Here is a 25,576-nt window from a genome sequence, read left to right as displayed (position 1 = left end):
TTACGCAGATCCAGGCTGACCACCAGCTGCTCCAGGAAACACTAAGAGAGACACTGACTGCAGAGGAGGCTCGGCTGGGAGAAAGAAGCTCACGGTGACAGGCAAGGACATCCCACCACTCCCTGCAGCAAGATCCACACTGTGCCCTGAGGCTCACTGCTCAGGGTAGAATGATGTCACCGAGGATGAGAACCCAGGGTGGGTTCTCACAGCATGTGAAGGGACCACAGGGACTTGGCATTGACTGTGACACGCTAAGGACACGCGGCAACAAATGCTAAAAAGAGACAAAGGTGGTGGGCGTGGTAGTGCACACCTTTAATCCCAGAACTCGTGAGCTCAAGGCCAGCCTGGTCTACATAGTTCAGGTCAGCTGGGACTACAAGGAGACCCTGTCTCAAAAAGACAAAAAAGACAAAGGTAACAACGGAGGAGTGAAGAGGAGATACCAAGAACATTCAGTAAACCCCAGAAGGGGAGGCAGGTGCAGGCAGGCATCCGGAGTCAAGAAGAGGAGGGCACCCCTGCTGGTCTCCTGCGAAGCCAGATCAGAGGTCAGCTGCAGATGACTTACCTGATCAATGAACTGGCCATTGATCATTGAGGCACTCAAAGAGCCCAGCTTAGTGCCCTGGCCTTCCGGAAAGGAGCATACTCAGTGCCTCCTCCATTCTCCCCTCCCACTCCAGGTCGACCTCTGCCCCATTGGCAGGCTCCCCAGCAGAGAGAGTTTTCAAACCTGCAATAAACTCACAACCACTTGTCCTACCTCTGGGTTCCAGGACCCCAGACACTGGAAAGGATAGCTGCCAATCACCCCCTGGGATAGGCACAGGGGTGGGGCCAGTAGTCAGCTGAGAGAAGCTCCCAGGGAGGTGTTGCAGCTGGGAAGACACAAGGACTGGCCTCAGGCCTGGTTACATTGAGGATCAGGAGCCGATGAGATGGGTCCTTCAGTGAGCAATGGGAGATGGGCTGCATGGCTGCAGCCACACAGAGCAGGGAGGGCAGGAAGCTGGGCTTGACAGACCTTCTATACTCTTGAGAGAGCGAATGGAAAGACGAAGCTAGCCCTTCTGCTCTGCCCGTCTGCCCACTGTCCCTCCAGCTGGGACAACACCCCCTGACCTCCTCCCTTGCAGGAAGCTGTGGATGACATGGTCTCCGCCCTGAAGCTCAACCCAGGCACTGTGGTCCCTGAGATCTGCTCCCTGAAGCCAGAAGTCCAGTTGCCCCTCACCCGGGCCCTCCATGCCCACTGCCAGGCCCTCCTGAGTCAGCAGTTGGATGCTGGGGCCCGCCTCAGGGAGGAGGACACCCGGGGCCTTCTTGCCATGGGGGAAGCACTTACTAGAATCCACACTGCACAACCGAGCTGGCACCTGTTCCTCACAGACATCTTGACTGCACTAGGTACGTGTCTATCCGGGAACAGGGCACGTGGGCCTCTGTCCCCGACTCTGACCCCTCTGCACTCTAGGAAATGGGGAAAGGTCCCCTGGCCCCTAATTCCCACAGGCTCAGACCTTCTAGGGACCTATGGAGTAGGATCTGGCTTCTCCAACCACAGGGCTCTCTGTTCTCTCAGAGGAAAGACCCAGTAGAGACTTGGGCATCAAAGAAGGACCATTGCTTGGACTGTGCATCCATGTGTGCTGGGAAAGGCCTCCCTTCCACAGGTCAAACCTCATTTGAAGGGGAGCTCTCCGTAATTCCCATTTCCCTCCCAAGGATGTTAAGGGGCTCTGCTCCTTCTGGGGCTGAGTCTGTGTCAATCAGCTGGACCTCAGTCAAGGCATCCGGGCAGGCTGAGGCAGTTCCCTGGGACTAGCCCCCACCTCCTTGGGCATACCTCTGCCTCAGGCCTGCCCAAACCCACTGACCATCCTTCCCTGATCCCCACAGGCAAGTACCAGGAGGCTGGCACCTGCTTGCAAGAAGCCTTGCACCTGATGCCACCATCAGAGGCTGCCCAGGCCCGGCGAGGCCTTCTCAGGCTTAAAAAGGGAGATATGCCAGCCGCAGCCCAGGACCTGCAGCGCCTGGCAGAGACAGATACCCAGGATCTCGGTTTTCTGCTGCGTCTCCTTGAATCCTCAGAGAGGCAGAGCCTCACCCAGGTGCCCAGCACCCCATCAGCCCCACACTGGGGGAGCCCCAGCCAGCCTGCACACAGGCTTCAGAACCCCAGGCACCCCTCCCTTTCCTGCTGTTGGCCGGCTCCCTTGGGTTTGGGGTGGGGTCTAGTGGGAGCAGCCAGGTCTGGTCAGGGAAGCCCTCTGGAAACACTAGCCCGGGCCGCTTGTGCATTTCATCTGTAGTGACCTGGCCTGGGCACCTTGCCCTGGCCACAAGGCCCACCCCAGCACCAAGCTCAGGCAGGGAAGGCCAGGGGAGGAGGGTGTGCCAGCCCAGAGTTTGAGCTTGGAGTGAGGGACGAGGCAAGTGTCTCTCGGCATGCTCCCTTTCTCCGTGGTTCTGAATTCTGCCAGTTGAGCCCCATGGGAAAAGCTTATGGTGAGGTTCTGGAACTGCAGGGTTGGCTAAGCAGGGTTGGGGGGGGGGCGCTTCCTAGGGCTGTGATCGTGTTGGCTTAACTAGAGCTCAGAGGAGGGGCCAGGCTGGAGTCCCAGAACTCTAAGGGACTGAGGTCAGGCCTGTGACCAAGAGAAGGGAGAAAGGTGTAGTGTCAGAGCAGGAGGGGATGGGGGGAGAGGGCGAGCTCTCGTGGGGAGGGGAACATGCGCTGGAGCGCTGGAAAGGATGGAGCTCACAGGAGGCCAGATTGGCGTCCCAAAGCTCTAAGAAGGGAGGCCAGGCTGGGGTCACTGGAGGGGGGATCCCGGAGTTGGATGGGGCTGCACCAGGGTCCTGGAGCTTGTGCATGGAGTGGGGACAAGGGATAGAGACCTGGGGACGTTCCAGGGGAGCTTGAGAGGGTTTCGAGCGAATCCCAGGGTCCGAGAAGGGTCGGGGATCCCGGAGCCCGAAGGGGTTTGGACATCCAGCCCCCCTCCACCTCAGACTGGTTTAGGCAAGACCCCATGCGGTTGCCCAGCGACCGAAGGTTGACCCGGAAGTGGCCTCCTGATTTCCTGGGGCGGTTCTGCGACTGTGCGCCCTAAGGCTCCTCCCCGGAGCGGGGCGGGCGGGGCCTCTGCCTAGCGCGTCTTCCCTGATTCGCTCGTATTTGGGGGGATTGGGTGCGGCCACTGCAGGGAATCGGAGCGGATAACCGTGTGCGCGCCTCGGAGCACGCGGTCTAGTGCGCACGAGTGGTTCTGCGCCCCAGGCGAGCGATGGCGGGAAGGCCACGTCCCCTGCCCCACCCGGCCCAGGGACCTTCATGCTTCCCAGCCAGGACAGCTGGTATCAGCTCTGCGCCCTGTAGGGTGACCCCGCAGAGCCTGGGACGCTCCGTGCTTTCCCCGGGTGGGAAGAGTTAGGACGGGGTAGGGCGTTGCATGGCCTCGGCGGGGTGCGCTCCAAAGAGGACGCTTGCAGAGCTGGCCCTTATTTCTGGGCACTGGGGAAGAGGTGTAGGTTCCCAAGCAGAGGCGGAGCCATGTGAGGCTGGTGGACAAAGATTTCTGTTCGTGGTTGATTGGAGAAACAGGGTCAGATAAGACCAAGACACCATGCGGCTGGACAGATGGCTCAGCGGTTAAGAGCTTGCAGAGGACCCGGGTTCGAGTCCTAGCACCCACATGGCAGCTAGCAGCCACCCATAATTCCAGTTTCAGGGGCTCCAACGCCTTTTGACCTCTGCGGGCATTGCTGGGCATTGCCCGACACGGGTGCACTTACACACATGCAGGCAATACACTCCTATACATAAAGATAATATATTTTTTAAGAGGTTTAGGGGTGCAGGCTTCTGCCTCAGCCCAGAAAATGAAGCAACTAGAGACCAAGGGGAGGCAGACAGGCTTGTGCAGTAAAAGGCCTCGGAAAGGAAGACCCCCTAACACTCACACACTGAGGGTGGGGCTGGACGCTGCTGGAGCAAGGCTTCCAGGCGAGAACAGCCGGGCATGTGGGTGAGCTTCCGCGAGGAGCAGCGCTAGGTCTGAGGCCCAGCTCTCGAGCATGGGGCAAGATCGGAAGCTCTGGGGCCTGGCTAAGGGGGGGTGGAAGGAAGGATCCCCAGGCAATCACCCAGTAGCAGCTGTACCAATAGGTGGGGCTATAGAGCTGCCAATGGGGAAAGCCAGGCCCTGACTCAACCCCCACCACACACACACAAAGGACGCTGTCATCTGGGCTCAAACTCCCAGGGTGGTGGAGTCACAGAGAGGAGTTCTCTTCCTAAAGAGCCCCACCCCTGCCGATGACCAGGCCTGCCCAGCAACCAGCAGGGGTCAGCTGTGCAGAAGGACTGATCCTGTGTTCCCTCCATGTGTTCCCTATACAGGCTGCAGCCCAGAAAGCAAGCACTCTCTTGGATACAGGGCAACCCCAGCAGGCACTGGGCTACTGCTCTTTGGCAGTCCTGGCCGGTGGCAGTAGTCCCTGTCACCTGCGTCTCCGGGCAGCCTGCCTGGCCCAGCTGCAGGAGTTTGACAGGGCACTCAGGGACCTGAATCGTGTGCTTCAGGAGGCTGCGAGGGACAGTGACCTGTCAAGGAGGGCAGAGGACTTCTGCTCCCAGGGCCGTCTGCTGCTGAGCTTGGGGGATGAGGAGGGGGCTGCAGGGGCCTTCACACAGGCCCTGGCACTGTCACCAGCCCAGGCTCAGAACAGCCTGTGGAAGCAGCCCGGCCAGGCCCCCACAGCCACTGTGTTCCTGATCCGTGGACAGCGCTGTCTGGAGGATCAGCGCTATGAAGAGGCCTGGACAGCAGCCCAGAGTGGCCTCCTAGTGGACCCCAGCCACCGTGAGCTGAAAAGGCTGAAGGCAAGGACTCGCAAGGAGGCGTCCTCCGGCTGCCGGCTGCACTAACATGCAGCTGACCTGCCTGACCCACCCACCAGCACCTGACTTCCCATCCCAGGTTCAAGAGATCTGAGCAATTCCTTCCCCACCTGTCACCTTAGGAATAGAGGGGGCACTTCCTATTTGTGCAGAAGGGCCATCCTGATTGGCTCACCGAAGCTAAAGTTCTCTGTGCACATCTGGGCACTGGCTTTGAAGTAGCCACAGGTGGGCTCAGGACTGGCACCTCAGGGCCCTGGGAGAGAAGTGTAGGCCGAGTGTGTTGGTTTTAATGTCACCTTGCCACAAATTAGTCACCTAAATAGAAAGCCTCACCTGAAGACATCTTGATTGCCTTAACTGATGTGGGGAAGACCCACCCCAAATGTGGGCGGCACGTTCTGCTAACAGCCCAGATACAAAAGGGCAGAAGGAAGATTGGCCTTTTGCTTACCTGTCCTTCCCTCACCACTAGGTGGATTTGTCCCGTTGATACTGCTACTGGTTCTGATACCAGTGTTTCCAGGCTTCCACTACTGAGAACCAGAGGCTCTCCAGGAACCCACCAGGTTTTCATTGCCAGATTGGGGTGCTGAGGCACCCAGCCCTGTGGTTCTCAGCCTCTCCGATGTAAGACCAATGTTACTATTTCAATGTAAGCTGATTTAATACATTCTTTATAAACATACACACACCTCAAGGACACACAAGTGCTTGTCATAATAAGCATGAAAATGCTCAAACCTGGTGTAAGCTCCTCCAGGGCCTTCCTAGCCCTTTCCCCTCCTGCTTCTCCTGCCACAAGGGGCATCATCCAGTATCCCAGAGTTCATCTGGAAGGGGTCTTAGGGCCTTGCTTATCTGGCCCTTTGCTGTGGTCTGAAGGGGCCCCCAGTATTTATGTGTTCAGATTCCAGCACCAATGGATAGTTATAACATGGGGGCTTTGGCCTGAGGATAGGGAGGTTGGGAGGGTAGTGCTCTAAAGAATGGGATCAGTGCCCTTGTAAGCGAGACCCCCCCCTCACCCCTCCCACATGAGGACAGAGTGGAGAGGTGCTGCCTACAAACCAGGATGCACGCACCCACCTGTGTCTCAGCCTAGGACTTGTAGTTCCAGAGCTACAAAAGGTAAACCTTGCTTGTTAAGGTACCTGGGATCAGAAGTGGGTCTGGGGTCCTAAGAAAATGACCACACTATGCAAAGTATTTTGGCAAGGCAAAGTTTCCCTTCTGCAGAAAGGTGCAGAGCTGCTCTAAATCCAGCAAGCAAGCCCTACCCGGTGACCATCTCCTGCTGGGTTTCTATTCCTAGCACATAGAGGTCCTGTGTCACACTTGAGTGGTCAGAGCTAGCCTCACATTCTTATGCAACTGAGTAATTCAAAACCACTCAGCAGATAAACACAATGCAGCTTTTCAGAGCAGGATGCGACCTTAAACACAAACTTTAATTTAGAAAAATGCTAAGGGGGGCGTTCTTCCAAATGGTGTTCTCCCTTTTGTTTCATTTAACCCTTTGATAGAAAAGCCAGTGTTCTGCATTTACATTTCCCACACCTGGCGTGTAGTATTTTCTCCTAGCAGCCTAAGTAAACTGAGTCAGTGTCCCCTCCCCACCTCCAACTTTGCCCTGATCACAGATCCCTGGTCTCTGAGGATGGATGTCTTAGCTGACCAAAACCCCTCAGTTCACATGTTGTCTCACAAAGTGGCCCCAGGCCAGATCAGGCACTCCAGCAGCCCGGAGAACTTGGGAGAGGGTTCTAGAAGTCATGCATGTACATACACTGGCTCAGGTTTGCACCTTCAGGACATTCCCAGGGCAACTGACTCCCCAATCCAGAAGTTCACCCTCTGCAGATCCACCCACCTCTTTGCAGCCCCCGACCTCATACCCCTAATCTAGCTCCTTCCTTCGTAGCTCTGCCTCTGAGCTTGACTGGACAAAGAAAACCCAGATCATGTGTCCCAAGGGCCAGGGTGTCCAGCCCTTGTGTGGTTCTCTCCTTTGGCATCTCTTGTCTAGTTTACTGAAGACTGCAGAGTCCAGCTTTGACTGCAACAAGCAAACCACTGGTCGCTTCCAGCAGAGTATGAGCTGATATGTCAGGATATTTATGTGGGTGCAGCCATCCCAGCCCAGTTGGCTGTCACCCTGGACTGTGTTCCCACTCCCTCAGGACTCTCAAGTGTGAATCTGTAAAATCCTGCAGGTGTCATGGTGTGTCTGTCATGGCCTCCAAGGCCCAACCTGGTATTTATCCATACCCAGGGGCTCTCAAGACCTCACCTGCCAGGTCGGTGTAGAGCCAGGTCTTTTGGCACTGAGGAAATCATTGTGGGGTCTTCAGATGAAAAGGTTGATGTGCTTTGTTAGAAAAAATCCAAAGTCTAAGGACCGTCAGTACCGCACAAAGAACACACTAACAAGGTGAAATAACCCAGCAAGGCAGGTTTTACTTTTGCAAGAGGGTGACTTGTGTGGTCAGTTGGATCCAGCAAGTACTCACAAGAGCCCAGAGCTTGGTGGGCTTTTATCCCTAATGTAAGAGTGTGTTTTCCCCATTAACTGGGGTCTGACCTCACAGTCTTTTCTGGTTGGCTGATTTAAATGAACCAGTGCAAAGAGAGAACCACCTCAGGCCATCAGGCTCTGGAATGCATCAGGGCCAGAAGTCTTACAGAGTATGATGGGATCAAAAGATTAGAATTCCTTGTCATAAGCCAAGTTCCAAGTTTTACAGGGTTTGAAAGAAAAGACTAATGTTTAATGTTTCTTACATCCGCACCCACGAACACTTGTGGTGTTGGGGAACTTGGTGGGGTCGGAGCTCTGTTTTCTCACCTCACCTCAGCTCATCCAGATGCCCCCATTCCAAGTTTCAGGGTCCTGCTCCTGTTCAGTGCCCTAAATTTTCCATATGAACTCATTAAGGGGCTGAGGAGACAGCTCAGTTGGTAAAGTGCTTGCCTTGGGAGCACTAGGACCTGAGTTCAATCCTCAGAACCCATGTTTAAGAAAATAAAAAGAAAAGCCAGGCATAGTGACTCACACCTATAACCCCAGCAGCCGGAAACAACAGGATCCCCAAGGCTTGCGGATCTGCCAGGTTGCCTGTTTGGGGAGTTCCAAGCCAGTGAGAGACCCCGTCTCAAAAAGAAACCGTGGTGCCTGAGGAGACAGTACCCTTGACCTCCACATGTACACACGCATGCACGCACACACAAGAATTCATACTGAGATGCCAGTCCACTCTGCCAGAGCTTCTGGCTGGAACTGGTTGTGAGCAGCAGTGATTGTGACAGTTCAGACTCTCAGGAAACGAGGTTGAACTTGTTCCTGTCGGCACTGTGGGACCACCAGGAGAACCACCACCACCCCCCAGAATATGTGTTACCATCACAGCAAGCCTCAGTGCTTGGACTCTGAGCTCTGGATCCCATCAGGGCCTCACAACCAGCCCACTGACAACCTGAGTGCCCAAAATGCCCCAATACCCCAGATCCCTGACTCATATTTCCTGCTGGAAGGAGCTGGCCTAAAGTCAGCCTTGGGATGGCCAAGCCACTTCCAACCCTACCTCCAGGCTTTTACATGACCTCTCCCCATCAATGTAGGCAGCAGGAAGGGTCTACACAGGAGCCAGGAACCAACCACAGCAGACAGTCTCATAACACCAGTTTACTACGGAGAGCTATTGGTCATTATAAAGCTGTTACTATAACTGGGGCAGCTGTGATACAGCTAACTCTTGGGGAATCACAGAAATAGATACCACAAAGTGCTGAAGCGCCCAGAAGACCCCGATCAGCTGTGCCTCTGTTCAGGTGATCAAGTCCCTCCCCTCACCTGCCCCAACCCCTTGCAGGTGAAGCCTGACTATACCTTTATACTGGGTGTGTATACTGGACATATAGTCTCTTTCATGACAAATCCATCTGTGATGTTTAATCACTGTCAACTTGGCTGGACTTGGAATCACCCAGGGAATAACCCTCTGAGTGTGTGTGTAAGGGTGTTTCCAGAGAGATTTAACTGAGGATGGAAAAACCACTCTGGATGTGGGTGGCACCATCCCATGGTAAGTGGCGCTGGGTATGTGACCGCTGCTCATTGGGAGGTTGGGTACCAGGAGACAGGGATGGCTGGGGAGAGGGTCAGGGCCCAGGCCACTGCACCATGTCAGAGATAGATAGCTGGCCACCTTTGTAAGGACTGACCCAGCAGTCCTGGATTGAATAAAGGAGAAAGTGCGCTGAGCACCAGCCTTCATCACTTTCTTTCCTGACTGCAGGTATAGTGTGAACAGCTGCCTGACACTCTGGCCACCATGCCTTCCCCACCATGATGGACTGTACCTTCACAGCCATGAGAAAGTAACTAATATACCATAAAGCAAAACATTTTACACACGAGGCACCCAGAGATGTCTGGGGACCAAGACCAGCCCTGTGGCTGGAGATCGCCCCCTCCCAAGCTATACGCCACCCTCAAATGCCATCAGAGCATTATGGACCCAAAGTTTTGGACAGCTGGTTATCATGGCACCCTGGGCCTGTAACTCAGCCCTCCCAGACACCCCTAGAGGCCAGCAGCCCAGCTGGGCAGGAGCAATTGTCCATGGGTCACACTGTCAGGCCTGAGAGGGAAGTCTACCTGGGCTCCTGCTCAGAGCCCTACCACTTCCTTTACAGAAGTCCGGCCCCCCTAGTTCATAGTCCGAGACCCAGGAGGACAGGCCCTGGATTCAGAGCCCTTCTCCCAGCTCCCTAGCCAGGCTGTCTGGCCCTGGGCTGGAGTCTGAACCTCACAGCTCCCCCCACAGGCCCTGAGAAGCAGCCCAGCCCCTCACTGTCATCTCAGGTGAGGCTCTTTCTACCACCCTGCCTGCCCATCATGGTGCGCAGGGCCTCCCTTACACTGGCAAGGCGCCCCAGAACTTACCCCTCCATCCAGAGATTACTGGGAAAGACACACTCATGGAAGAGCCCCCCACAACAGCCTGAAACAGAAACCCTGCTAACACCTCAGGCCAGGTGAGCAACCGGATTCTCTTCCCAGCAGTCCGTGGACCCCTTGGACCAGAGTCAAGAGAAGGAAGGGAGAGGATGAGGGAGCTGTGGATTCAGGGCTCCCACTCAGCAGGGTCCCCATGATCAGGAGCACACCTGCCCCTCCCCCACACCAAGGCCTCTGGAACCCCTGAGTATGTCACCACCTCCAAGGAGTTCATGCCATCACAAAGGAGACCCGGAAGCCAGCAACACATGACCTCACAGCGAGACCTACCTGACTGCTGCCCCCCTCCACCCGAGCCCACCCCTTGGCCAACACAGCCCAGCTCAGACATCCCAACCCAGCCTTTGAGATCACCTGGTAAGGTTCACTGAGAGGAGCCTGCCAGGCCGCTCCACTGGGTGGTTTCTTGTTTTGTTGTTGTTTTGAAACAGTCTCACTCTATAAGCCAGGCTGGCCTTAAACTCGAGGCACTTCTCCTGCCTCAGCCTCCCCAGTGCCAGGATTCCAAGCAAGCAGTTACACCCAACACCTAAGCTTTATCATGGTGACCTCTGAGCACCCAGGCACTTCACACAGGGGCAGGAAAAGAGCAGGCAGGTTGGCATTTCAAAGGTGTCATCACCAGCAGCTGAGTGGATGCAAGGTCCCCGTCTCCTTCGTGACAACCCAGAGAGGCCCCTGGAACAACTCCAGGCAGATGAGGACGCACTTCAGGACCTGGCCACACCGCCCCTTTCCCCCTTCCCTCCTCCCCAACATAGGTTCTCCAGGCCACGCACCTTCATGTGAAGGTTGTGCCTTGTCAGCAGGAAGTTTGCGGAACTGAATGAAGGCAGGAGAGAATCAGCCGATTCATCAGAGTCGGAACTGGCTGGTGGAACCAGAGCGGCAAAGGCCAGGCTCAGGCCCAGGCTTGGTCGGAGCCCGCTTGCCCACACACTCACTCTCTTGTGCATTTGCTGATTCAGTCCTTCATTCAGCTGATGCTGTGGGTGCCCCATTTGGGAACACAGGATGATATAAATTAAAACATGGGGATGTAGAACTGTGTACCAGGGGGACACCAAGCAGGAGCAGGGCTAAGCCTCACTCAGTTGAACTCACAAGCCAGGTCAGGAAAAAGTGACCTTGGTGAGGACCTGGGGGATGGGAGTCCTGACAAAAAGTTCTTTGAGGTGGGGGGGGCATAGACCTAGGGGCACAGTGTGAGGCGGTGGGGCCACAGAGCCCTGGGATGACGGTGAGGAGCTACTGATCCAAGGCTGGAGAGTGACATCCTCTGTCTTCCCTGTCAAGGGACTCCTGGGATAGATGGGGACATACCCTGCGGTGGGGGCAGGGGTGGCTGCAGCTCAGAGAGATGGGAGCCTGGGGCAAGGAGAGGAAAGTAGGAAGGATCTAGGGTCAGACTCTGGAAGAACTAGAGGCTCAGGAACGGAAGGGTGTGGGGCCAAGGATGACGCCAAGGTTTGACGTCAGCGACTTGAGAATGGGGCTGTCTGGGGAAAGCTGAGCTCTCAACGGAGCCTTCTGGGAGTGCAAAGGGTAACACAGCCATGGTTGTGAGCATTCCAGAGGAGGTGGCAGGCAGGTGCTGGGTATGTGACCACTGCTCATCAGAGGAAGTGGGTACCAGGAGATAGGACGGAGGGGTGACTAGGGAGAAGGGAATGAGACCCAGGGCTCAGGCCACTCTGCATCATGTCATAGATAAATAGCTGGCCACCTTTGTGAGGACTGACCCGGCAGTCTAAGACCCCTCCCCAAGCTGAGCCATTTGTCAGACAGACACCTGAAAGCCTCAGTGAGTGGAGCTGGGAGGAGCATTCCAGCTCAGGAGCCTTCCAGTGACCTGCCCTTGTCCCCACCTTGTCCCTGCCCAGCCACCTGTCCTGCTCACAGCAGCAACTTGTCCCCAGTCCTGTGGGGTATGTCTTCCATGCCTGTCTACCTCACAGTGCCTCGGGAAGTTGTCCTCCATATAGTGACAAGGTGAGGGTGATGACCAGAGCTGCTCCCAGCCAGCTGAGGCTGAACATCACGCTGTCTGCCATCCTATTCTTGTCCTGCATGGCATCCATACCTGGTTTTGCTCTTTCCTCTCCCCAATTCCTGGATTCCAACAGGAACTATAGCCAGGGAGCCTAAGGCCCCAGCAGCATCCCTAACCCAGCTCCCAGACCCATAACTCCAGGACCCCCTGGGCACAGGCAGCCCAGGTAGGCTCTACTGCAAAGGCCAATGGACAGCATAGGCTGAGACTTCTGGAAACCGCGTGCAGACCCCAGGCTGTGAGCAAAATATCCCCAGGACCAATCAGTCCCTGCCTGCCAGAGAGTGGTAGAAAAGAGAAACTGACCTTGAGAAGTCATGGCCAGCTGGCCAGTCCTTCCTTTTACATAGGGTACTCAGAGACCCCTGCCTAGGGCTAGTAGGAAACCATGAGACCAGGACATCCAGGGCCGGAGTTGCAGCTTTGAGAGGGGAGACCAGAACACAGCATCCCCAAAGTACCAGCTCTAGAGCTCTAGTGCGGTCAGGGCATCCAAGCTCAGGCTACCTCTCTCCTGGTCCTGGTTTGGGGTGCTCAGCTGTGTGCTTTCCCACCCAGAGCTGACTGATGGGGAAGTCGGAGAGTGAGAGCGCAGTGGGGATGGTGGAGAGAGCGGACGGGTCTGAGCAGACCAGCTCAGGCTTCCTGGAGGGCGGGCTGTTGCTGCTGCTGCTGCTGCTGGGATCCCTGGTGGCCCTGAGCGTCCTCTACAGCAGAGGTGAGTGAGGATACCCTGCCCCCGCCACCTGCCCCTCACCCCACCCACTCAGACAGGGGAGTCTGCCCAGGGGCCCCTACCCACTCCCAGGGCCTTGTCGCTGACTCGAGAGAGACCACAGGAGGGGCACTGACCTGCGTGGACCCCGAGGCGCCTTCCAGAGAGCTCTGCCCTGGCTTGCTGGCGCAGTTGCTTCTGCCATCTCTGCCTCCGCCCCTCCTGCCTCTGCAGGACTCTGGGCTGCTGCAGACAGCAGACAGGTCCCCCGCCCACCAGGCCAGCCCCCTTGTGGTCAGCACCGCAGTGGGCAGAGTGCCCACTGCAGTCTCCAGGTGGCTCAGCAGCAGGAGCTCATGCTCCTGGGGGGTCCCTCCTGCCCCCTCACCTGGTGCATCCCCACAGAAGGTCCCAGTCAGTAATAAGAACCTTCAAGACAGGCTCTGCTTATTGCAATTTGATAAGAGGGGTCCAGGCTGGGGACCCACCAAGATAGAAGTGTGGCCAGGGCTGCTCTTGGGTGGACCTCAGGTGTCTCAGTCACTGACTTTGCACATATTGGTCCCTGCCCCACCCAGGGGACCACATGGAGGAGCAGGATGCTTCCCTTTGGGTGGGGGCAGCCCTGCCCCCCCTCCCAGCCTTCATCCCCTTTGAGCCTGGGGTCCCTGAACACACCTGAGGAAGAAAGGCCATACTTGCCATTCCTACCATGGCTACAGGTGATGTATTCGTCTGGGCCTGGCTGTAACACCAGGGCACTACAGCCTGAAACACCAGAATGTCTCCTCAGGGAATCATCCATCTGTCATTGCTTAGGGGACAGCCGTGAAACATAAATGGGCTCTACCCGTAGATGGGGTGGGCAACTTCCACCCAGAGCAGCTGGCAAGAACCCTTGTGGAGTGTAACCACTGTCCTCTGGGTTCACCTGCAAGGGTTGGTAGGCACTGCCATCTCCAACGCAGGAGTAACAGGGGTGACAGGGCCCCCCCGGGACGTTTGGGGCTCTCTGGGCTCAAAACACCTGCCTTTGAGGCTCCTAGGGAACAGCTGATGCTCTCACATCTGGCCATGGGGTATAAGAGGGGCCCTCTCCTCCTCTGTCCCTCCCTCCCCTCTCCCTGCAGTATGATTTCTGGAACGGCCAGGGTCTCTTTGACCCCACCAAAGCCCCACATCTCCCCCTCCTCCTCTTCCTCCTCCCTTCTTTCCCCAACTTCTTTTCCTTTTCTTTCTTCTCCCTCTCCCCCTCCTCCTCATCCTCCTCCACCCCTCCTCCTCCTCTAGGGCCCCTGGGCCCCTGGAGCAACCCCACAGCTAACCTCTGCTTCACTCCAGGATTGAGCAGATGCAAAGTTTTGTAATATTCATTTTAAATATTTTCTCATGTCTGTTCTGAGTTTTTTCCTGATTTGTGAGCTACTATTTACCCTTAATTTCTAGATCCACATGAGCTTTCCATTGCTATTTAAAGGTTATCGACTTCTGGGTCAGTTGTGTTGTTGGGAGTTGGGTTCTTGCTGCTGTGAGATTTCTGGTGCTTGCTGAGCTCAACTGTCTTAGTTACTTTTCTGTTGCTGTGATAAAATACACTAACAAAAGCAATTTAAGGGAGGTTAAGAACACCTTTAACCTGACTGCTCTTGCAGAGGACCCAGGTTCTAGTCACAGCACCCACATGATGGCTAACAACTGTCTGTAACTCCAGTTCCAGGGGATCCAACACCTTCTTCTGGCCTCAACAGCCTTTGCATGACATGGGTGCCTTTACACACATGCAGGCAATACACTCATACACATAAAAAATAAATAAATAAATTGGGAGTAGAGAAATGGCTCAGCAGTTAAGAGCACCGACTGCTCTTACGGAGGATCCAGGTTCGATTCCCAGCATCCACATGGCGACTAACAACTGTCTGTAACTCCAGTTCCAGGGGATCTGACGCCCTCTTCTGACCTCCTTGGGCACTGCACAATACAGGTACACCTACATACATGCAAGCATCCACACAAAATAAAATAAATAATAATAAATAAAATAATTTTTTTTTAATTTTAAAGCAACTTAAGGGAGAGCAGTTTGAAGCAGCCAGTTACATTACATCTGCAGTCAGAAGAGCACAGTGAGTACCTGTGCTCAGCTTACAGTCTTCACCTGTACAATCCAGGGGTTCCTGCCTAGGGAATGGCTCCTCCCACCTCGGTTACTGTGATCAAGATGATCCCCCACAGGGGTGCCCAGAGGCCTGTCTCCCAGCTTGAGTCTATCAAGTTGACAAAACTAAACATCATACCAGCCTTGGGCTAAGTAAGGCCCGGTCAGTTTGCAAGTAGGCCAGGTGCACTTGTGGGCAAGGCCAGTTCCTACCTGCTGGGTGACAGTGTCTGTAAGTACCCAGGTAGTATTTCCTTCCTTCGTTCTCTTGATATCCCAGCATAAACGATAAACTTAGTTTATAAATGCACTGCAATTTTATATTTAGATGTACATGCAAAATTTGTATACTATATATTATTATGTACTGATCTTGTATTAGCAAAGCTCCTAACCCTGGATTCTGTTCTTAAAAAAAAAAATTTATGTGCATGTATGTATATGTACTACATGTGAAGTGCCTATGGGGGCCAGAAGAGAGTGTCAGATTCCCTGGAACCAGAGTTAACAGTTACTAACTACCATGTGGATGCTGTGAACCAAACCTGGGTCCTCTGAAAGAGCAGCCAGTGCTCTTAAGTGGCTGAGTGGTCTCTCTAGTCCCTAGGATTCTATTCCACTTTGTTTGTTTGTTTGTTTATTTGGTTGGTTGGTTGGTTTTGATCTTTCTTGAGACAGGGTCATGCTGTAGCCCAGCTGTCCTGGAACTCACTATGTAGATCGGGCTGGCCTTGAACTCACAAAGAGTGCTGGGATTAAAGGTGTGCACCACCACATTTTTTATTTGAGGCCCAAGGGCCTCTTCCTTCCTTGTCAAAGGGAGTGTTAACCTTCTCTTCTTTCACACAACACTTCAAAATCATTTTTTAAAAATATTCGGTTACGTCTTATGTATTTGGTGGGGGCATGACATGCCCGTGGAGGTCAGAGGACTTGCGGTCAGTTCTCTCCTTCCACCATGTGGACCTTGGGGGTGAAACGTGGGTCATCATGCTTGGCGGCAGGCACTTTTACCCACTGAGCCGTCTCCCCAGCCCTCTGTTCTGTTCTGAATTTTCTTCTCTCTCAGGAGCACTGGTCACTCAGCACTTGCTCAGGCTGGAAACGCTTTGTGTCTTGCACAGACATCTCCCCTGTAGCAGCGCTGGCTGGATTTTGAGTTTCTCTCTTATTTGGAGGATTTTTCTTATTCAAATTCTCTGTGATCACCAAAACGTATCTTTGTTTCCGGAATGTTCTTTTGTGTTTCTGATGTCTGTGTTGTTCTCTTCTCGTCTTCATTCAAATTGAGCTCTTATTCCCTCAATTTATTTGAAACTCATTTTAAAATTGTTTAATTTTGTGTTATGTCTGCATGTAGGTAAGTGCACCCGTGTCGTGCAATGCCTGTGGAGGACAGAAGAGGCTGTCGGATCCCCTGGGACTAGAGTTACGGACAGTTGTTAGCTGCCATGTGGGTGCTGGGATTCGAACCTGGGTCTTCTGCAAGAGCAGTGTTTTTAAACGCTGAGCCATCTCTCCAGCCCCCCTTTTAAAAATTTTTAATCACTTTATTTTTATTTTATGTATATGAGTGGTTTGCCTGAATATATATGAGTGTATCCATGCATGTGCAATGCCTATGGAGGTCAGAAGAGGGCATCAGATCTCCTGAAACTGAAGTTACAGATGGTTGTCAGCTGCTATGTGGGTGCTGGGAACTGAACCCCCATCTTCTGTATGCTCTTAATCACTTAATCACTTAATCTCTCCAGCCTCTGAAACTCTTTTTTTATTCCCTTGATGGTTATTTTAATTTTTTGTTTTAATTATCTTGTTAGATTAAAATTTGTAAACAAGGACTGGAAAGATGGCTCAGCGGTTAAGAACACTGGTTGTTCTTGCAGAAGACCCAGGTTCAAATCCCACCACCCACATGGCAGCTAACAACTGTCCATAACTCCAGTTCCAGGAGATCCGACAGCCTCTTCTGTCCTCCGCAGGCAGTGTACAACATGGGTGCACTTACCTACATGCAGGCAATACACATATACACACAAAATAAAAATAATAAATAAAATATGAAAAAAGATTTTAATTGTAAACAAACCCTTTTCTCTGAAAGTCTATTTTATTTAATTTTGTGTATGTGCATGGAGGTCAGGGGACAGCCTTCTGGAATTGTCCCTCCACCTTCACATAGTTTCAGGGCTTGGACTCAGGTCACCAGTGCACCCACCCACATGTAAAACTGCCTCTGTTTCCCGACCTGTAAAACGACATGAAGGATGCTTTCGAGGCTCACATGTGGTTTGGTGACTTCATATCCAGGAATATGCTTAGGAAATGCCCATTACAATGCTCATGATCTTTTAAAACAAGATGTCAGTCTCACCTCTGATCCCATTAGTCATGCGGTCACATCCTGTATGAAGGTGGTATAGTTTGTATCGTCATCCACAAGTACCTTTAGCCATTGGACCATCTCACTGGCTGAAAGCCAAATGCTTTTATAAGTATTTCAGTTTTATACCCTCATTCAAGTTCATCCTGGAATTCTCGTAAGCAAAGCCCCCGCCTGCTTTTGTAAATAAAGTTTTATTGGAACATAGCTTTGCCATTTCCTTTCTGCACTGTCTATGGCTCCTTTCCTGGCTGTGCAGTAAAGCTTAGGAGGTGAGACAGAGCCTGCCGGCGGCACTCAGAGTCCAAAACACTCTAGTCCTTTGCAGGAACATGTTGGCATCCTGGACAGACTGTCCTTGGTCCCCACAGCTCATCCTTGGGCCGCCCCTTTGACTGGGTACAAACAGGAAGGGCCTGAGGCAGTGTGAAGTGATCCCCAACTGTATAGTCGACTGCTCCCGTCCCAGCTGTGTGACCTCATGTGGCTTCCATAGCACATCTGTGCCTCAGCTTCCTGGTCTGTAAAACAGAAATTGCAGGAGCGCTGTGTTAGAGGCTCACCTGAGGAATATCTCCAGGAACCCTTAGGAAAGTGCCCGTCATAATGCTCATGATTAGATTTAATAACAAGATGTCAAACTTGCCACTGACCTCATCAATCTTGTAACCTCCTACATGCAGGTAGATTAGCTTGTAAGCCACCTCACTCACCTTCTACACAGATAGCTCCATAGCTTTTTCTTAAATCCACACTCATCATGTATGTATTTTATGGTGTTTTTTAGTTTTTACAGCTGAACTATGAAAAATAATGAATTACATTTTATTTCCTTGCTATTTTCTGGTTTTCATCATTTATAATTCTCCTGAAAGTTCCCTTTTTTTCTGTCTCATAATTGTTATGCAAAGGTTGTCTTTACCCATCTAAAAAAATAACCTGTGCCGTGTGTGTGTGTGTGTGTGTGTGTGTATGTGTGTGTGTCTGTGTGTCTGTGTCTGTGTCTGTGTGTCTGTGTCTGTGTTTGTCTCTGTGTGTTTGGGGAGTGGGGAGGGGGGGTCTCAGAAAGTCTTATGTGACCAAGGCTGACCAAGGGTGACCAAGGATGACCTTGAACTTCTGATCTTTCTGTCTTTACCTCCCAAGTGCTGTGATTACATGTGGGTGACTCCACACTTGAGTTTAACCTGTGGCTTTAAAACGGTTTGCTAGTTATGGAAAGGTGCAGTGGGCAGTTTGAGTACCCGGCTACATGTTCATTGTTAGTCGTTGTGATGGTTTGGGTGTGAACTGCCCTCCACAGGCCCATGCGTTTGAACACTTGGTCCCCAGCTGATGGGGATACTGGGAAAGTTATGGAACCTTTAGGAAGTAGAGCCTTGCTGGAAGAAGCATGTCACTACGGGTGTTCTCTGAGGATCTAGAGCCTGGCCACACTTCTGTTCTCTCTGCTTCCTGAATGAGATGAAATGGGATCAGTCTGCTTCCTGACTGCCAGGCCAGCCTCGCACCTCTGCCGCCATGCCCTCCCACCATCACGGGCTGTATCCCTTCTGGAACTTCGAGCCAAAATAAACCCCTTCTCCCTAACATTGCAGTTTGTCAGGGTATTCTACCACAGCAACAGTCAAGCGCTAATACAGTCACTCAAAGCGTAAACCAAAATATATTTCTAAATTTTAAAAGCATTTTTCAGGCTTTTCTGAGCTTCAAAAACAATTTCAAAAAGTAAGCAGGTTTTCATTTATACAGGTGGTCATAATTTACTATCCCTCTTCCACAGAGGGTGCTGCGGATCGAACCCAGGCCTTGTTCATGCTCGACACTGAGCCACATCATCAGCCCTCAAGCTAGAGTCAAAGACGACTCCTCTGACGGTTTCTGTGTCAGGCGACTGTCCAGTTCCTTGACAAAACACCCAAGATAAACAATTTTAAAGCAGAAAACACTTATTCTGACTCATGGCTTCAGAGGTTCTGGCCATGATTGCTTGGCCCCATTATGTTGAGCTGTGGCAATGCAGCATCACGGCAGGGAGTGTGCGGTGGGTGCAGCAACTTACCTCAAGGTGGCCAGGATGCAGAGAGAGCATCCTCTCTCCCTCTCTCCCTCCCTCTCTCTCTCCCTCTCTCTGTCCTTCCTCCCTCCCTCCCTCTCCTCTCTCTCTCCCCCCTCTCTCCCTCCTCCCTCCCTCTCCTCCCTCCCTCTCCTCTCTCTCTCTCTTTCTCTCTCTCTCTCTCTGTTCTTTTCTCATCTTTGCTGTTCTGTTTTTACCACAGGAATCTAAGAAATCCTTTGAATTTCTTCTAGCTTAGATTTGTTGTGGGTCTTAAATCATTTTTTGTCTATTGTGTCTCCTACATCACCTCTACCTGGCTCATCTGAAATTCTGATTGCAGGGGTGGAGAGACACCTCAGTCTGTAAAGTACTTGCTAGGCAAACATAAAGACCTTAGTTCAATCCCCAGAATCTTTGTTAAAGAAAACAAGCAGGGTGTGACAATGCTTATCATCCCAGCACTGGGGAGCCAGAGATAGGAGGGTCCTTGGGGCTCACTAGCCAGCCAGCCTAACCTGCTTGGTGAGCTCCAAGCCGGGGAGAGACCCTGTCTCAAAAAATTAGGTGGACAGTGCTTGAGGAACAACACCCATGATTGGCCTCTGTCCTCACATGCGTGTGCACACATGCATACACATACATATACACAAACACAAGCAATAAGTAAATACAGAAATTAATAGAATGTAATTCCGGTTCCTTATATAGGCTTCTTGTCAGTCTGTCCTACAGGTCTCTTAATTTTTTACACTATTTTTGGTCTCAGACTTTGCCCTGCAATTCTGGTAAATTCCATAAAGTGGGGTGTGCATACTATGGAGCACACTTGGAAGCCAGAGAACAACTGTTAGAATTTCCATTCTCTCCTTCCATTTATGGGTACTGGGAATCACCTCAGGCCATTAGGTTTCCACAGTAAACACTTTGACCTGCTGAACCATTGTGCCATTTTAATTTTTTTAATCTTTTTGAAACAGGGTCTCCCTGTAGTCCCAGCTGGCCTGGAACTCACTGTGTAGACCAGGCTGGCCTTGAACTCACAGAGATCCACCAGCCTCTGCCTCCCAAGTGCTGGGAATAAAGGCGTGTGCCACCATGCCCAGCTCCATTGTGCCATCTTAATTTCTAGAATTTACAGCTGACTCCTTTTCAATTGGTTCTTACTTGCTTCTCATCCCTGTTTTCAATATTTCATTTCTTTAAGCATTTCAAATCATATGTTTTGCTCTGTGTCACTTAGCTACAGATGCCTTAAAAACACCCAGGAGCCCAAAACAACAATTACTGAAGTCAGCCAATGCAGGCCAGGCTCAGGTGGGCACCTTGTCAGGGAAAGTTCATCCAGATACAAAGACCTGGGCATGTCCTTCTCCCAGCAGTGGGAGAAATTCAAGGCGGTAAAAGCACACAGGCCCCTGGGGGCTTCAGCTCTGAGCTGGAACGTGTCGCACCCACCTCATCCTTTCTGTGGCTCTGTGGCCAGAGCAGGTCACATGGGCACGAGATGAGCAGAGCATCCTCTGCCCTCTAAGTGTGAGCAACAACAAAGCTGGCTGGACAGGGCACAGACGCAGAGAAGGGCTGTTTCCACGGGAATGCACCGTATGCTGGATCAGACAGTCCCCATATCTGAACTCCTTGGGGCCCTGGCTCTGTGCTTTGTTTTTCTAATGCATGGATGACTTTCTTTTCATAAGCATAAGCCCATGTCCAAATGGGCTTTGTCTCACACCTCCTGTGTTATATAAGTGGAAAAGTTCTCCGTGGAGAATATACTTGTTTGTTTCCATTGGGTGCCTTGGGACACTCCCATCTGGGATAGCTTCAGGTTGACTCAGCACGAGTTTCCTTGGTCACGCCACACCGTCATTACACCTGCCTCGAAACTACCCTGGGATTGCACATCCTCGGGAGAGCAGGGATTTTCTCCTGAGCTACTCATTGTAGCTCTTTTCTTTCTGTTTTCTTGTTGATAGTGGGGTTTTGGTTTTAGGTTTTTGAGAAAGTTTCCTGGCTAGCCTAGAACTCTGTCTGTAGACAAGGCCAATCTTGAACTTTCAGAGATCTGCCTACTTCTGCCTCTCAAGTACTAGGATTAAAGATGTGTGCCACCACACCTGACAAGACAATTTTTAAATTTTTTTTAAATTTTACGTTATATGAGTGTATTGCCTGCATGTGTGTAAGTTCACCTGTGTCATGCAATGCCCATGGAGGTCAGAAGAAGGCATCAGATCCCCTAGAACTGGAGTTATGGACAGTTGTTAGCCGTCATTCAGATGCTGGGACTTGAACCCAAGTCCTCTGTGAGAACAGCCAGTGCTCTTAACTGCTGAGTCATCTCTCCAGCCCTGACGACTTTTTTTAAATATACAGCATCTACAACAGAATTGGCATATCGTAGAGTTACCTAAGCAAGTGTCAGGTGCGGAGGTAGCTACTCCTTCCAATAATCAGAAGGAAGAAAACGCGTTTCAGTGGAATCTGCTTGCTGTGTTTCCAGTCAGCCACATCGTAGCAGCAAGAATACTTGTTTCCATGTGGCCTTCGTGTCCCCAAGGCCTTGATGCTTTCCTTCTCTTATTCAGAAGTGGCAATTTTGAATGACAGTACAGAGGCCAGAAGTCCATCTTGCCACCTTTGAGGGACTTTGAGTGCCCACTTTCTGTCAGTTTTTCTAACAGAGTGTCAATGGTAACCCATGCCAGCTTCTCAAGATAGTAAGAGGCCACGGTGAGGACATCAACAAGGTGGACAAACACACCCATCTCATCTACCTCAGCTTTGGGAATGTTACCTCCGTGTGTCCTCAGGCTTCACTGCCTGAGCCATCGCCCCAGCTCACATGGGGCAATGTGAGTTGATTTTGGGGTGCAGGGATGGAGTGGTCTTTTTGAGACAGGGTCTCCCCATGGCCCCGACTGGCCTGGAACTCGCTATGTAAACCAGGCTGGCCTCCATCTCACAGAGATCCACCCTCCTCTGCCTCCCAAGTGCTGGGATCACACCAGGCTCTTTGAGTTGATTTTTGTGTAAGCTGGAAAGACTATGTTTTGCATGTTGTATTCATGTTGTGGTACATTTTGGGTTAATTTCTGTATAAAATGTGAAGTCTACGCCTGGGTCTGTTTTTGTGAGTGTTCTTTGTTGGGTACCTCTGGCCCCTTTGTCAAAGGTCGGGTGACTGTGTGTGTGCGTCCATTCCTGGGCGCTCCACTCCGTCCCATTGACCCCCATTCCTGGGCGCTCCACTCTGTCCCATTGACCCCCATTCCTGGGCGCTCCGCTCTGTCCCATTGACCCCCATTCCTGGGCGCTCCGCTCCATCCCATTGACCCCCATTCCTGGACGCTCCCTCCGTCCCATTGACCCCCATTCCTGGGTGCTCCGCTCCATCCCATTGACCCCCATTCCTGGACGCTCCTCTCCCCTCCCATTGACCCCCATTCCTGGACGCTCCGCTCCGTCCCATTGACCCCCATTCCTGGGAGCTCCACTCTGTCCCATTGACCCCCATTCCTGGACGCTCCCTCCGTCCCATTGGCCCACGTGTCTTGCCACGTGCCTCCTCTTTTGCTGATATCCTGCTGCTTCGATAACTCATTGGTACACAGTGAATTTAATAATCACTTGTATGAACCCCCAACTTTATTCTTCCTCAGAGCCATGTTAGCTATTCCATGCAAACCTTAGACTCTTGTCCACACTGAAAAGTAGCTTGCAGGGATGTCCATGAGAATTGTATTAAATCTACAGACCAAGTTGGGACAAACTGACATCTTAATTGTGCGTTATAGTCACAAACAGCTTATTTTTCTGTTTAGCTATTTGAAGTTGACGTTGCGTCACCCCTCTCCACCTGTGTCTCCCGTTTGGATCACCTTGCCGACCTGCCAGTGCTGCTGCTGCCCTTCCTCTGTGGGGTTCAGTGTGCTGTCACACGTGTGACATGATTTCACTTCTACTTACTTATTTTTAATATTTGATTACTTTCATTTTTGTGTATGAGCGTAATGCCTACATGTGTGTTAGTGTGCCCATGTTGTGCAATGCTCTCAGAGGTCAGAAGAGGGTGTCAGATCCCCTGGAACTGGAGTTACAGACAGTTGTTAACCACCATGTGGGTGTGCTGGGAATCAACCTGGGTCCTCTGCAAGAGCAGTTAAGTGCTCTTAACCGTTGAGCCATCTCTCCAGCCGTCACTTTTATTTTTTTGTGACAGGGTCTCACATAGCCTTGAACTTGCTATGTAGCTGAGGATGACCTTGAACTCCTGATCCTCCTGTCTCTACCTCCTGAATGCTAGGGTTGGAGGTGGGTCCCAACAGGCTCAGTTCCAGTTTACTCAGTTCTGTGTGCATTTCCATCTTGGCCTTTCCTGTGGCTTCCATTCATCTAGCAAAGGAGCTTGTAAGCTTTCCACCTCTTCTGTAAGACTCTTTAGCTTGGTTACTAGAGCTTGCACAGGCTGCTGCTGCTGACATTGGAGTCCCCACAGAGTCTACTCTTTTGATCATTTGGGGTTCCCTCTGGTTTGGTTTGTTTTGTTTTAGGGTTTGGATTTTTTTTTTCTTTCTTGGAGACAGGGTCTCATGTAGCCCAGGCTAGCCTCAGACTCACTGTATAGCTAAGAGTAGCCTTGAACTTCTGATTCTCCTGCCTCTACCTCCTAAGTGCCACATCTGGTTTATGAGGTACTAGGAATGGAACCCAGGACTTTGTGCGTGCTAGGCAAGCACTCTACCAACTGAGCTACATTCCAGACCCCTGGAGGTCCGTCTTGACTGTGGGCCGTATGTACCTGCTTCTCTGTGGGATGGTCCCTACCGATTCTCCTGCTCACCTACTGGCTTCACCACCGAAAATTCCCTGAAGGTGTGTGAGCAGGAACCACACTGGGTGCCATCGCCTTCTGTGTCAGGCTCCCCAGGATCCTGATCCCTCACAGCAGCCCATACTCTGGTACCCAGCTCATTGTAGCTCTCCAGCTTGTGACCAGCCTTGCAGCACAGGCTCCCCTCCTGTGCCAGGCCTGGTCACTCCTCTGTGGGAAGGGAAGCGGTCATTGTCTGGGATCTAGTCTGGGTTTCTCTGTATCCTTAGCTCCCTGGTGAGTTTCTAGTTCTCCTGTGACGGCTTCAAAAGCGTATGCACCTTGGTAGGTTGGGTGCCATAGTTTGCAGATGCACTTTGCTCCCTATTACATGTCCTTCTAGTCCATGGGCACTGGAAGTGTGTCCCTTGAGGTCCCAGATCCAGTGACACTGTCTCTATTCTTGAGATGGACACACCCCACAGGGCAGCCCATGCTCAAGGATCCTACCTTCTGACCCCTTACTTCCCTTGCAAGCCTAAGGGGTCATCTCTCTTTTCCCTGGAGCTCAGATTTGCCCTTAAAAGGATTCTCTCAATGGCACCACAAGATTGAGGGTGAGGGGGTGGAGCCCACATTGGCCTCATAGTGAATCAGACCTGGTTTGTAATATCCTCATGTGTTGAATGAATGGCCTTCCACATCACCAACTGCAAGGAGCACCCAGTGTTGGCACCTCCAGCACCCTCTGTGCTGACTGTGCCAGATGCCAAGCATAGACAACTCTGTTTCCTCCTCCTCACAGGTCTGTGGGGAGCCTCAGGCACAAACCAGGTGGCCAGGCTTGACCTTCCCTCTCCCAAACCCCACTCCAGATGGTTGACAACCTGTCCTGATCCCTCACAGCAGCCCATACTCCAGTACCCAGCTCATTGTAGCTCTCCAGCTTGTGACCAGCCTTGCACCCTCCCCTAGCAGCCTCCCCATGTGTAGTGGAGGGATGGGGGAAGTGGCCTTGCACCTACAGCAGGCAGTAAGCTACAGGAGTTGAGGTGGAGGCTGCCAGTAGGGGAGTCCTCTGCCTGCAAAAGACCTGCTTTTCCCTAAATGAGCCTATTTATTCCTGGCTGGAGCAGCCTTCAGTGGGTGTAGTCAAGGGAAGTAGGCAGAGCCTGGGTGGGTGGGGAAAGACCAGGAGGGAGGAACAAAGTGGCCTTGCACCTACAGCAGGCAGTAAGCTACAGGAGTTGAGGTGGAGGCTGCCAGTAGGGGAGTCCTCTGCCTGCAAAAGACCTGCTTTTCCCTAAATGAGCCTATTTATTCCTGGCTGGAGCAGCCTTCAGTGGGTGTAGTCAAGGGAAGTAGGCAGAGCCTGGGTGGGTGGGGAAAGACCAGGAGGGAGGAACAAGAAGATAGGGGATCCTTTCCCACTTCCACTCAAGCCTAGAAGGGAGGGG

General features: G+C 52.2%; 2 protein-coding genes and 1 pseudogene across 2 annotated transcripts in view; 2 read left to right on the top strand and 1 right to left on the bottom strand.

The window, feature by feature from the left end:
* The window catches only part of Ttc34 (tetratricopeptide repeat domain 34), a 28,994-nt gene extending 23,420 nt beyond the window's left edge, over nt 1–5,574 (top strand). The window contains exons 8-11 of the mRNA XM_029555829.1: nt 1,143–1,413; nt 1,906–2,120; nt 4,415–5,313; nt 5,346–5,574. Of these exons, the coding sequence (XP_029411689.1) occupies nt 1,143–1,413; nt 1,906–2,120; nt 4,415–4,942 (1,014 nt within the window). The 3' untranslated portion in view covers nt 4,943–5,313; nt 5,346–5,574. The remainder of the gene's footprint in view (nt 1–1,142; nt 1,414–1,905; nt 2,121–4,414; nt 5,314–5,345) is intronic.
* Nucleotides 5,575–12,558: 6,984 nt separating this feature from the next.
* Nucleotides 12,559–25,576, top strand: part of Mmel1 (membrane metalloendopeptidase like 1) — a 32,359-nt gene continuing 19,341 nt past the window's right edge. The window contains exon 1 of the mRNA XM_008852655.2: nt 12,559–12,709. Within this exon, the coding sequence (XP_008850877.1) occupies nt 12,559–12,709 (151 nt within the window). The remainder of the gene's footprint in view (nt 12,710–25,576) is intronic.
* Nucleotides 15,606–15,716, bottom strand: LOC115067621 (annotated as a pseudogene).

The sequence above is a fragment of the Nannospalax galili genome, unplaced genomic scaffold (assembly GCF_000622305.1).
Source record: "Nannospalax galili isolate Female #2095 unplaced genomic scaffold, S.galili_v1.0 scaffold806, whole genome shotgun sequence".
In the NCBI taxonomy this organism is placed as follows: Eukaryota; Metazoa; Chordata; class Mammalia; order Rodentia; family Spalacidae; genus Nannospalax; species Nannospalax galili.
This window is presented reverse-complemented; position numbering and strand designations above follow the sequence as displayed.